The following is a 13,539-nucleotide window of genomic DNA, read 5'->3' on the forward strand; positions in this document are numbered from 1 at the left end:
CTCCCAAAGTGCTGGGATTACAGGCTTGAGCCACCGCGCCCGGCCTATTTAAGTTTTAAAGATAAAGAAAGTGAGACCAAGCACAGTGGCTCACGCCTGTAATCCCAGCAGTTTGGGAGGCCAAGATGGGTGAATCACCGGAGGTCAGGAGTTCAAGACCAGCCTGGACAACATGGTGCAACCCTGTCTCTACAAAAAATACAAAAATTGCTGGATATGGTAGCACACACCTGTAGTCCCAGCTACTTGGGAGGCTGAGACAGGAGAATCACTTGAACCTGGGAGGTGGAGGTTGCAGTGAGCCAAGATGGCACCACTGCAGTCCATGCTGGGTGACAGAGTAAGACTCCATCTCCAAAAAAAAAAAAAAGATAAAGAAAATGGATTTTAGGAGATTATGTGAGTAGTCTGGGTCATTCATTTCATTAACTGTTGGAATTAAAATTGAAACACAGGCAGCATGAATTGAACCCTCTCTGATTATCACTACATTGCCTCCAGATTTTGAAGGGAGGTAGCTTGATTACTTTCTAGAATCTGACCCAAATGTGAAACCACCATTAACCTGTCATTGGTGGAAGATTCAGGCTGTTCTGTTGAACACACAGTTTTCAGATCAGGGATTATGAATGACAACTGAAGACTTAAACAATTTTTAGCATTTAACTTTTTAATTTTGGTTGCATAGTATCATGAAAAGTGTGATATATTAGTGGCTAATGGTAATAGTATTTTTAAAAATGCCTTAAATTGCTATAAGAGGATGATGTTCAGTTTATTGGAAATAGCAGGAAAAGCTGAAAGTGGAGGAGTTAGAATTCACCTGCCCTGCTTGTGGGCCTAGTGGAGTCGGGACTTGGTTTAATCTTTGATATTTTAAAGCTTGGTTCATAATGTTTGAATATGCATTGTAAAATTATATGAATATACTTTTGAATATGCACTTTAAAATTATAGATTTTTAATTGTGTGTATATATAACAGTATGAAATTGTATTTGTAACAATCTGAAATTCATCTATTAGAAACTTATTTAGTAAGAATACATAATTTTCTCTTGACATGTAGACCATTTTCAGACCTCTAAACTCCTTTAACATCCTTCCTCTGGTAAAACTACTGTGTAGCACTTGAACCTATTAAGCTAGTACCTTGTAGTTGAACTTTACTGACTTCCCTAGTTAACAGGTAATACTTTTGTAACTGACTGGCATGGAATTAGCAGAAAACAGTCCCACACAACCCCAGCTATCTACCTTTTCTATCTCTCATTATACATACTATCTAGGTGGCTCTTGAATTGTAAGGGTTCCCCAAAACAGTTGATTTTACAATTTTTAAAGGGTTATAGAGACCAAGGGGTCAACTTTTCTTTTCTTTTCTTTCTTGTTTTTTTGTTTTTGTTTTTAAGGGCCTCACTCTGTCATCCAGGCTGGAGTGCAGTGGCGTGATCATGGCTCACTACAGCCTCGACCTCCTAGACTTGAGCGTTCTGCCTCAGCCTCCCTAGTTAGCTGGGACTGTGAACACATGCTATTATGCCAGGCAAATTTTTTTTTTTTTTTTTTTTTTTAATAGAGATGGGGTCTTACTATGTTGCTTAGCCTGGTTTTGAACACCTAGGCTCAAGTGATCCTCTCATCTTGGCCTCCCTATGTGTTGGGATTACAGGCGTGAGCCACCGCGCCTGGCCTCAACTTTTTCATTCACCGTTTCCTAGATTAGCTTCTCTGAACACTTGTGATCATAGATTTTAATTGGTTTAAGGCAGCAAATTTTAAAAACTTATTCTTTTATTCCTCTTTATGGGAAGAGAGTTAAGAAAATAGTAAAGTTCACGCCTGTAATCCCAGTACTTTGGGAGGCCAAGGCAGGTGGATCACCTGAGGTCAGGAGTTCGAGACCAGCCTCAACATGGAGAAACCTCATCTCTACTAAAAATACAAAATTAGCCGGGCATGGTGGTGCATGCCTGTAATCCCAGCTACTTGGGAGTCTGAGGCAGGAGAAATTGCTTGAACCTGGGAGGTGGAGGTTGCGGTGAGCCGAGATCGTGCCATTGCACTCTAGCCTGGCCAACAAGAGTGAAACTCCATCTCAAAAATAATAATAACAATAATAGTAATAATAATAATAATGTCAAGGTTTTACTTCTCCCTTTTTCAAAAAGAATAACAATAACTACAATAGTAACATAGCTCACCTATTTTGAGCATGTACTGACTATGGGCCAGGCATTACACTGTGCTAATGTTGTTGATTCTCACAACACAGTATGATCATCATTATTTTACAAGTAAGGGAATGGGCTTAAAGCAGTTAAGTAACTTGAGCATGTAAAATGGTGAACATGGGACTTAAACTCTTGGAATGTGCTGGAAAGGTACTGTAGCATAATTTTTGACCAGAATATCGTTGGAACTTGGGCCAAAGAACATTGGTAAATTTTACGCTGTTTTTTTTTCACATTAAAAAAAAAGAAATTTCTTCTATATATACTATATGATGTGTTTATGTACAGAGTTCTTTTCCATGCTGTGGAGATTGGCATGGATCCCTGGCAAAGATTATTAAAATTGAGACTATTTGTTCCACTTTTAAATCCTGGCCATTTGTCAAGTAGAGTGTCTCAGACTATGACTGAGAGTGAAGCTCCATGGGGCATGGCAGCCTCTGCTGAACACTGGAGAAAGAGTGTGTGAGGCCCCCCGTCATTTCCAACAAGTGAAGTTGTCAGGGGCTGCCAGGCCTGGCAAGGGCTTTCACTGCCACAGCCTTCCTGCCCCGGGTCCCTGGCTTGGCTGTGCCTCTGGCTCTGTGGCAGCTGGGAAGAATAAAGGGCTTCCTGTTTGAGCCTGGCACTGCCACATGTAACAGGTTTTCCTTGGAGTTTTTTTTTTTTTTTTTTTAATTCTCTACTTTCAGTTGCTTGACTCTGCCTGTAGTACCTCTGACTTCTGTGTTGTGTATATAGTCTGTTAGTAAAACTTTAGACTGAACAGGGTCCTAAACGTTATCTGCTTCTGCTTCCTCCTCATTTTATAGATAAGGAAGTTGACTCTCAAACATGAAATGAATTATTCAAACCTATGGGACTAGGAACCAGGTCTAGAAGCCTGTCTCGTGACTCTAGTCTAGTGATATTTTCCCTGTTACAGAATGATTTGTTCTTCCTATGTCTTGCTTCCCATCTCTGACTTGCTCATCCTGATTCTGGCGTGCCGCCCATGTTGTTGATCCCTTGGCTTTGCGTCTTGCACTGATTGAGGGAACAGTTGTTGGTGGTGTTAATCTCAGCTTTGGAATTACTGTGTGACCCCTGGTAAAGTCACTTTGTGCCTTAATATAATTATCAGCAGATTAAGTAGGACCTTTATCAAAGAGGTGCCCTTGGGAGAATGTAAAAAATTTCCAAAGAGGTTTCTTGGGAAACTGGTGGCCTGTTTTATCATTATTCGGTGGAAGAGACTTTTAGAAAACTTCATGAAAACAAAATACAGGAGAAAAAATCAGTTGATAAAGGTTTCAGGTTGAGCAAGCCGAGCAAGGACTCATGAGAACATTAGAGACTTCTGGCCAAATTATTATATAATATGGTTAATAGGAGAGAATACTACTTTCATTGTTCTTTACACAGAATACCTGTTGGATCAAATTCTGCTCTGCAGGTGGTAGTGTAGAGTAATTTATAGGTTTAACTTCTGATCCAATTGAACTTGGAAAAGTGTCTCCTTAAGTTGTTTTAACAAATCTGATTCGGAAAGAAGAATGTAATATTTTCAATACTGTAGAGTTTTGGTTTAATAAAAAGAGAATAAATGCTTTTAAATTGGACACAAATGAGTTCAATCTGACTTTTTCAATCTGTTGTTAACCTCTTTGAAACTCAGATTTCCTATATGTAAAATGGAGAAAATTTATTTATTTCCTATATGTAAAATGGGGAAAATTTGTAAGGGAGAGATATGAGGGCTAAATAAAAATAATTATATAGAATAGCTAATGGTTTGATAACTTTCTACATGTGGGGCATTCTCTTAAGTGTGATACACATGTTATCTCATTCACATCTCTTAACAATCTCATAAAGCGGGAATTGTTATTATCCTAATCTTACATTTGGAAAGTGCTTGGGACATAGTAGGTTCTTAATCTGAGTTAGCTTCCTTCCTTTCTAAAGGTTTAACACTTTCTGTTATATCTAGATATCTGATATCCATGTTACTGGAGAGTCAGAGGACATGTCTGCAAAAGAGAGATTGCTACTCTGGACACAGCAGGCAACAGAGGGTTATGCTGGAATTCGGTGTGAAAATTTCACTACCTGCTGGAGAGATGGAAAATTATTTAATGCCATCATTCATAAATACAGGTATGGAATTTGTGGATATTTTCCTTATACAACTGTAAGACACGTTTCTTTCATTTCTGAATTTTAAAATTATCTTTTATTGTTATAGAAGCAAAAGCATGGCAAAAAATTAGAAAATACAGAAAAATTGAAATAAAAAATTGGCCGCGTGCAGTGGCCCATGCCTGTAATCCCAGGACTTAGGGAAGCCAAAGTGGGTACATTGCTTGAGCGTAGGAGTTGGAGAACAGCCTTGGCAAAAGGGTAAAACCCTCTCTCTGCAAAAAAATACAAAAAATTAGCTTGGCATGGTGGCAGGCGCCTGTATTTCCAGCTACTCCGGAGGCCAAGGCTGCGGTGAGCCATGATCATGTGACTGCACTGCAGCCTGAGTGACAGAGTGAGACTCTAGCTTAAGAAAATAAAAAAAAATTTTTAAATCATATTTCCACTACTTAGAGGCCATCATTCTGAATTGTAGTGTGTACACACACACACACACACACACACACACGTACGCGCACACACACGGCTGTAATATGTCTTTGGATATTGGCAGTAACTTAGCAGATAGCAAACTTTGATTTTGCCTCTAAAGAACTGCTGAGTATGAAGATTAGAGTTTAGTTCAGACTTGTAGCCCACAAGTTTCCAGTTCGTATCTCCTAGTCTAATTACTCTAGTGAGTGGGCTTAGCAATTGCCAGTTTTGGGGTGGTAAATAGTTTCCTGGTGAGAATTATTAACAACTAAATCCACATTAATACTTACATAGCACTTACTAAGTGTCAGGCACTGTTCTAAGCAGTTTACATATGTTAATTCATTTACTCCTCACAACATCCCTATTGTCATCCCAGTAAACAGACAGAAACTGAGACACAGTAAATACTTGACTTGCAGTCATACAACCAGTGAGTGGCAGACTTGGAACTCAAACTTAGGCAATCTGGCTCTTGGGTTCATGTTCTTATTGCCTTATTAAGAAGCTAAATCCCCAGAAAGTATTTACTGAAAATAATGTATTTCTTTTTTTTTTTTTTTTTTTTTGAGACAAAGTCTCATGCTGTTACCCAGACTGGAGTGCAGTGGCACGATCTCGGCTCACTGCAACCTCTACCTCCCAGGTTCAAGCGATTCTCCTGCCTCAGCCTTCTGAGTAGCTGGGATTACAGGCGTATGCCACCACACCCGGCTAATTTTTATGTTTTTAGTAGAGATGGGGTTTCACCATGTTGGCCAGGCTGGTCTCGAGCTCCTGACCTCAGGTGATCCACCCACCTCGGCCTCCCAAAGTGCTGGGATTACAGGCTGAAAACTTGATTTCAGTTTTCAAGAAATATATCAAGATATATTTCTTGATCTCAGGTTTTTTTTTTTTTTTTTTGGTTTTACAAATATTATGTCATGTTGTTGAATAACTAACTATATTCCTAAAGCTATGAAGTCATTAAATTATAAACTATATGTGAACTATAAAGTCATTAAACTGACAAATTTATTTGATTATAATAAAAATAATTATATAGGATAGTTAATGGTTTGATAACTTTCTACATTCTCTTAAATGCTATACACATGTTATCTCATTCAAATCTCCTAACAATCTCATAAAGCAGGAATTGTTATTATCCAAATTTTACAAATAAGGAACCTTAGGTTTACCAAGTTTATACTGCTAATAAGTTAGAGAACTTAGACTCAAAGCCAGCTCTGTTTGACTTGACATCCCGTTCTCTTTCTCTCTTTCCTCTTCTTTCCTTTCACTTCTCTTTTCTCTCCCCTTTCCTTTCTTCCTTTTTATTTTGGAAATTTCAACATCTAAAAACTGTGGTGAATCCTCCACATATGCACACTCAGGAGCCCCTATTTTTATTTTATTTAATTAATTAATTAATATATTTTTTGAGATGTAGTTTCGTTATTGTTGCCCAGGCTAGAATGCAATGGCATGATCTTGGCTCACTGCAACCTCCGCCTCCCAGGTTTAAGCGATTCTCCTGCCTCGGCCTCCCAAGGAGCTGAGATTACAAGCACCTGCCGCCACTCCTGGCTAATTTTATTATTATTGTTATTTTTTTAGTAGAGACAGGATTTCACCATGTTGGCCAGGCTGGTCTTTAACTCCTGACCTCAGGTGAACCACCTACCTTGGCCTCCCAAAATGCTAGAATTACAGGCGTGAGCCACCGTGCCTGGCCACATGAGTCACCACGCCTGGCCCCTATTTTTAAACATTATAATTGTATCCTTCCTTTGTGGAACAACATTTAAATAGAGGTGGGTGTAGGTTGCTGAATCAAAAAGAAAAACCAGGATCAACTTGCCTACACTTGTTTAAAGCACCAGATCTTCTTGAGTGAAGGTTTAGTGGCTGCAGACACAGCGATCATCATACTGCACTGTCCAGGTGACTTAGAATGAGAGGCCATGAGAAGGCTGTGCAGCTGGACACATTCTATACTTGGAATGATAGAATCTTTGTGGCCTTTGAATTAAAATATTTCAATTGTGATACCTAAAGTATTTGTAACAATGCTTCTTTGAGGGTGTGTTCTGCTCTCTCCTTTGAAGTTTTTTAGGCAGAAGCAAAATACAGGAGCCAGCTATTCTTCTAAAAATAACCTACTTTTGGCAGGGAGGATGAAGCAGGAGGATTGCTTGAGGCCAGGAGTTTGAGACCAACCTGGACAATATAGCAAGACCCCATTTCTACAAAATAAAATAGATTAGAAAACCCCTACTTTTAAAACAATGGCCTCTGGACATTATCTCTCTAGTACTCATGAAAAATTATAAATACAAATTGGTGTGTGTATGTGTATATATATATAACGCATTTTTCTCCTAAGTACTTAAGTATTTCATTGTGTGTGTCGGAGATCCTAAAATTTCCTATGAAAGTTTGATGTCATAGAGCTCTTACTGCTTTAGGTGAGAATTTGAGTCTTTGAATTAGTTATTTGTTTTGAACTTTTATTTTGACAGAAAGAACTTTTTAGAACAATGTTTAGCTTTAACGTAGAACTTTGGTTTTCCTAGTTTGCTTTATTTTCCTTTGTTAAAATTCATGGTTAAAACACCATGTATCAGGTTTAAATGCTTACAAGATTTCTTTGTTGCTGAAATTCTGTTGTTGTTCTGTGGCTTATAAAATATTATTGTGGTTTCTTTCACTAGAAGAAACCTTTCATCTGTAGAACTTCATTTTTAGTTGAAGTCATTGAACCTTTCTTAAAAAAAAAAAGAATACTTTTCTTCCAGCATGTGAAATAATTAAATGAAGAGAGTTGAATTGTATGTATTTCTCTCCGTTGAATACCTTGATTTACTCTAAAAGAAAAAAGAAATATAAACAGTCAAAATATCACCATGAGCAAATTTTTTGATATTGGACAATCATAATCACATTTAGAGAGTAATGTCTTGGCTGGGTGCCCTGGCTCACACCTGTAATCCCAGCACTTTGGGAGGCTGAGGCAGGAGGATTGCTGGAGCTTAGGAGTTGGAGACCAGCCTGGGCAACACACCAAGACCCCATCTCTACAAAAAATTTAAAAATTAGCCAGGCGTGGTAGCACACACCTGTAGAGAATTTAGAATTGGAATTTAGAATTTTCTTTGGAGTTATTTTTTTAATTCTCTACTTTCAGTTGCTTGACTCTGCCTGTTGTGACCTGACTTCTGTGTTGTGTTTATAGTCTGTTAGTACAGCTTTAGACTAAAAAGGGTCCTAAACGTTATCTGCTTCTGCCTCCTCCTCATTTTCTTCTTGGGAGTCTGAGGTGGGTAGTGGGTAGGTAGCTTGAGTCCAGGAGGTCGAGACTGCAGTGAGTTGTGACTGTGTCACACACTCTGGGGTAGGCGACAGAGCAAGACCCTGTCTCAAAAAAAGAGTAGTTTTTTACTTAATAATTGTTTTTGCTTGATAATTATTTCCATAAGTTTTGTGCTGTATTTGGATTTGTTGTGGAAAATGTCCATTTTATTGGGCTTTATTTTTTGTATTTAGATCAAACATTTATATGGATTTTACTTGGCTTTGGCAATAAAATTTATCTGAGGTGATACAGTGGGTTTGGTTTCTGTTGGTTGCTGTAGTGGATGAAAAGAGGGATGTGGTTATCCTTATGCAGCAAATTTGCATCCTCAAGATAGAATAGGAAATTTTTCTCCAGAAATTAGAAGGAAAATATATTTTTGACTTAAAGCAAACCAGTATTATTTGTGATAGGTGACTTACTTAGTAAGATTTTTGGTGCATATCTTCTAAAGATTTAGAAATATTGATCTGAAATAGGAACAGAGCAATAGCATCCTTCACCTTTTGTATTAATATAAATTATACTGTTACAAGTTATTAATCAAATATATTTGGATTGTCCAGCACATTTTTATTAGTGTTTCCATATAGAATATGACTCTTGAAAATAAAAGGATGTTTATTAACCCCATAAAGAGTATTTGTTTTCCTAACAATTCAGTATCCTAAATTTTTCCATGGAAAATATAATTTTCATGTTTCTTGAAATAATTAATATGTGAAATAACAATGAAGAGAAATTTTATAATAAGTGTAATTTATAGATGTTACAGAATAAAAATGATCCATGAAGGTAAAAAGTAAGTAACAGTCACAAAATAATTACTTAAGAAATAGATGTATAATGTTGGCCATGTTGTGGCAGTTTCTGTCCTAGCTGTTTTTTAATGTGTTAGCTTTTAAAATTACCACAGTCCTGTGAAATAGATTGTGACTCTGTTTTTAAAATAATTTCAACTTTTATTTTAGATTCTAGGGGTATATGTGCAGGGTTGTTACTTGGGTATATTGCATGATGCTGAAGGTTGGGGTACAACTGATCCTGTCACCTAGGTAGTGAGCATCACACCTAATTGGTAGTTTTTCAGCCCTTGCCCCCCACCCCATAGTAGTCCCCAGTGTCCGGTTGTTGCTGTCTTTATGCATGACTTCATTTTTGTCAATAGAGACACTGAGGCTCAAAGAGTAACTCATGTTTTTGACATCACATACCTTTTACATAACAGAGGTGATTGCTCTGAATTCTCATCTTCATATACTTCTATGTAACTACTTACATAGTTTCCTTTAGGCAAACTAGATTTCAAGAAATGGAACTGTTGACCAGAACAACTGTGATAGTGCATTGTTGAAGATCAATTATATTTTCAGGAAAGATATATGAAAATTATCGATGAACTTAAGAAATGACTAAATGAATAGTACCATATACAACTGACAACTAAGGTCTTTGCCTCTTGTAAGAAAGTTATCAATTAAAAAATAGTTACCAGTATTTCAGCTTGTGTAGAAAAAATCAAATTGCTTATTTACCTTGCCAAATAAACTCAAAATGATTGAACTTTGAGAGCAGGAATGGATGAGTTCTAACCATTATCATGTTTTAAAATTCGTTTTAAAATTGACTTGTTTCTTTTTGAGGGAGGTAAAGCTCTGACTTCCAGCTTGAAACTTAGCCTCTGACTTGTCTGGCTTCTCTCATTCTCTCCAAGTGGATATCTGCCCTAGAACATTAATGAAAGCCAAATTCCAAAACAACAGTGCCTAATGAGGGTTTAATTTAGTTGTTTAATTAATTAGTTACTAAAGTTGTTTAACTTTAATTAATGAGGGTTTAATGAACTTGTTTAACTTACAGTTAGCCTTACAGTTTAACTTACAGTTAGCCATCTATGAAAATAGCATCAGCAACAACTCATAACAACTTAAGGAAAATTATGGATAATAAAAGAACATTAAGATTCTTAGAATGAGTAAGAGCAAAATTACAGCGAAATTAAGCAGTTTTAGTATGTCACATTATCCTAAAGAGGACGAAGAGCCTGGATTATGCAATGGGGGTAATAAAAATGAAAGTTATATGCTTTAGTGGAAGAGATTGCAAGGGATAGTTCTATAGTTTCTATTTAAATAGGTCACTGATAAATACATTATGTCTTTCCCTTAAACCTGTGTTAGGAAATTCTGTTCATAATTCCTTCTAGGAACTTCTGTGTGTTATGTTCAGTTTTCAATGGAAAAGTTTCAAATAATAAAAATATTACGTACATGTACTAGTTTCTGCTTGTTCTGTTTGTATACTTTAATTTTTTTAGAATATAATACAACCTTTTTGCTAAAAACCACAACTGTGGGTAAATAAGCCTTACTATTGCCCCAATCTTACCTTAATTTTCAATCAAAAGACTAACAAAGAATACTGGATTTGATGAACTTAGATCAAAAGAATGTCACAAAAACATCTGTTGTGTAAGCAGGTTAAAAGCAAGAGAGAATAAAGTAGAATTAACCAAGAGCCAATAGGCAAGGGATCCTAGGAGTATCCTTTAAACACTAGTGGATTAATAAGTCCCCAAGAGTTGGGGTTGATATAGAGGAGTGAAATCCAGGACAGTAGTGCTTGTTCTTCAGACAGTGAAGCACTACTTCAGTAGTGCTTGTTACAAGCAGAGGGTTCAAATCTCCTCTTATTTAAGGGTTTGCCGAGGCATCACAATAAAATTGACTTGTTTCTTTTTGAGAGAGGTAAAGCTCTGACTTCCAGCTGGAAACTTAGCCTCTGACTTGTCTGGCTTCTCTCATTCTTTCCAAGTGGATATCTGCCCTAGAACATTAATGAAAGCCAAATTCCAAAACAACAGTGCCTAACATTGCTCTGTGTAAAAACAAGTCTGCCTGAGCAGGCATGAACATGAATATGTACCTGAAGGCCAGAGAGAACAGTGCAAAATGTGTGGAAGGGCCTTGCAAATCAGAGGTGGCGCTATGGAAAGACACTAAGTATGTCAAGACTAAAACTAGGGGTGTGTGTGTTTGAAGAGATTTTTTCTGCTTACTAGTTTCTGCCTGTCTTATTCTTGTTTTTAATTTATCTCATTTGTTTATTTAAATTGCCTTTAAAAAATAAAATAAAAAAGCAAAATGTAAATAAATAAATAATTTGCCTTTTAATGCCCCTGGCAGTCTTTTCATAGGTTTGTTTTAAATATATTAACCAATTAAGATGCAAAATTTTGGGAATAGGTTGTATGCAGGAGCAAAGCAGTTAAATGTTTTCTAATTAGGCAGGAACTTTTCACTTGTCTGAGTATGTAGTTGGATAGCAATTATTTTGTCCATTGTTTGTATTTTGAATGAGAATATAATAGGGCCATCATATTTCATTATATTAAAGTTTAAAGATGCTGTAACTGGGAAGGTTAGATTGTATAGCTGTAGTCACAGTCAGCTTGTTTAATAGTTTGACCTGGAGGCTGGTGATTCAGTCATAGGCATGAATTCAGTCACACCTTAGAAGCTAAACTGGATTGGACTGGTTTAATACCCAGAGAAGGCCCTTTAGGGTTTGAAATGTTCCAATAGGAAGTTGGCTTAGTGTTGACTTAGCCTTCAGGCTGCAGAATGCAGAGGTATGAGGGTATGTGTATGTGTGTGCATACACACAGCCATGGGCTGTAGTTTGGCCACAAGCCAGACACACACAGAGCCTGAAAGTTATCAATTAAAAAATAGTTACCAGTATTTCAGCTTGTGTAGAAAAAAATCAAATTACTTATTTACCTTGCCAAATGAACTCAAAATGATTGAACTTTGAGAGCAGGAATGGATGAGTTCTAACCATTATCACGTTTTAAAATTGGTGAAGAGCTAATGCACACTGCTTATAATGTAATGCATCTGCATCCAAGCGAGTTGTAAGAGTTAGTATCTGCATCTAGTGACCATTTTTATTGTGGCTGTATGGTTTTACGTACAATTTGGAGGATGTAATTTGGCATGTAAATATTTAGAGGAAATACCTGAATATATTACTTTGTTTTTATGTTCCTGGCCTTCTTGCCCAGATTAATTTTACAGAAATTCTCTGTAATATGAAGCCTCCCATTACTGTGTGTTTTTTGTTTTGTTTTGAGACTGAGTCTTGCACTGTCATCCAGGCTGGAGTGCAGTGGCGCGATCTCGGCTCACTGCAACCTCCACCTCCCGGGTTCAAGCGATTTTCCTGCCTCAGCCTCCTGAGTAATTGGGACTGCAGGCATGCACCACTATGCCTGGCTAATTTTTTTGTATTTTTAGTAGAGACAGGGTTTCACCCTGTTGGTCAGGCTGGTCTCAAACTCCTGACCTCAATGATCCACCTGCCTTGGCCTCCCAAAGTGCTGGGATTACAGGCATGAGCCACTATACCCAGCCGAAAAAGATCTTTATAGATGTGATGTAAGGTATAGCCCACATTCTCCTACTTCCATTTTGAGGCAGAAAACTGAAAAGTGACACAGCCACAGTAGGGAGATAGCTCATTTGGTTGTCCTCTTCATGGGAGCCTGGCAAACCTGGTTGCAGTTTCTACAGCAGTCACTTTTTACCACAGTCCTACTTCTTCTCGTATCTGTGATTTTAAAAAAATGCCATATGGTATTCTTTTGTATGCATATAATGTTTTATTTAGAGTGCCTTATTGATGGATATTATGTTGGTTTTTTTTTTTTTTGCTTTTAAAACTGTGTATTGAACTTTGTATGTGTCTTTGTGAGGCGTGTGAATATGTCCATAGGATAAGGTCCTGGAAGTGGAATTGCTGGGACAAAGGGTATTACATTTAAAATTTTGAGACGTACCTCTGAATTGTCTGCCAAAAGAGTTGTACTGATGCATACCCCTTCTGCACTATTTCCCTCCATGATGCTTTTGAGAAACAAACACCTCTTAATTGTTAAGTACCTTTTAGCAGGTCTAAGCTCCACTCTTTTTTTTTTTTTCTATTCTTTTACTTTGCCCTTTCATTCATAAAATTATTTCTTTTCAGCTTTTAAAGCTATACCAGTGATGAAATTGCAGGCCCATGTTTCACTCTGTTTGATGTGCAAGCTGTTAGTCTAAGCATGCATGTGTTAAGAGTTTAGGGGGAAAAAATGACTAAATAAGTTGACAGCTTTCAGTGATGTGATCATTGAAAAAGTTAGAGGGTCGGCTGGGCGTGATGACTCACGCCTGTAATCCTGACACTTTGGGAGGCTGAGGCAGGTGGATCACTTGAGGTGAGGAGTTCAAGACCATCCTGGCCAACATGGAGAAATGGCAGCTCTACTAAAAATACAAAAAGTTAGCCAGGCCTGGTGGCTTTTGTATTTTTTTTTTTTTTGAGA

At 37.4% G+C, this 13,539-nt stretch overlaps 1 protein-coding gene across 1 annotated transcript in view; it reads left to right on the plus strand.

The window, feature by feature from the left end:
* Positions 1 to 13,539, plus strand: part of DST (dystonin) — a 387,485-nt gene that overhangs the window by 173,593 nt on the left and 200,353 nt on the right. The window contains 1 exon segment of the mRNA XM_017893233.1: positions 4,206 to 4,372. Within this exon segment, the coding sequence (XP_017748722.1) occupies positions 4,206 to 4,372 (167 nt within the window).

Source organism: Rhinopithecus bieti, unplaced genomic scaffold, assembly GCF_001698545.2.
Source record: "Rhinopithecus bieti isolate Rb0 unplaced genomic scaffold, ASM169854v2 scaffold_23303, whole genome shotgun sequence".
Lineage (NCBI taxonomy): Eukaryota > Metazoa > Chordata > Mammalia > Primates > Cercopithecidae > Rhinopithecus > Rhinopithecus bieti.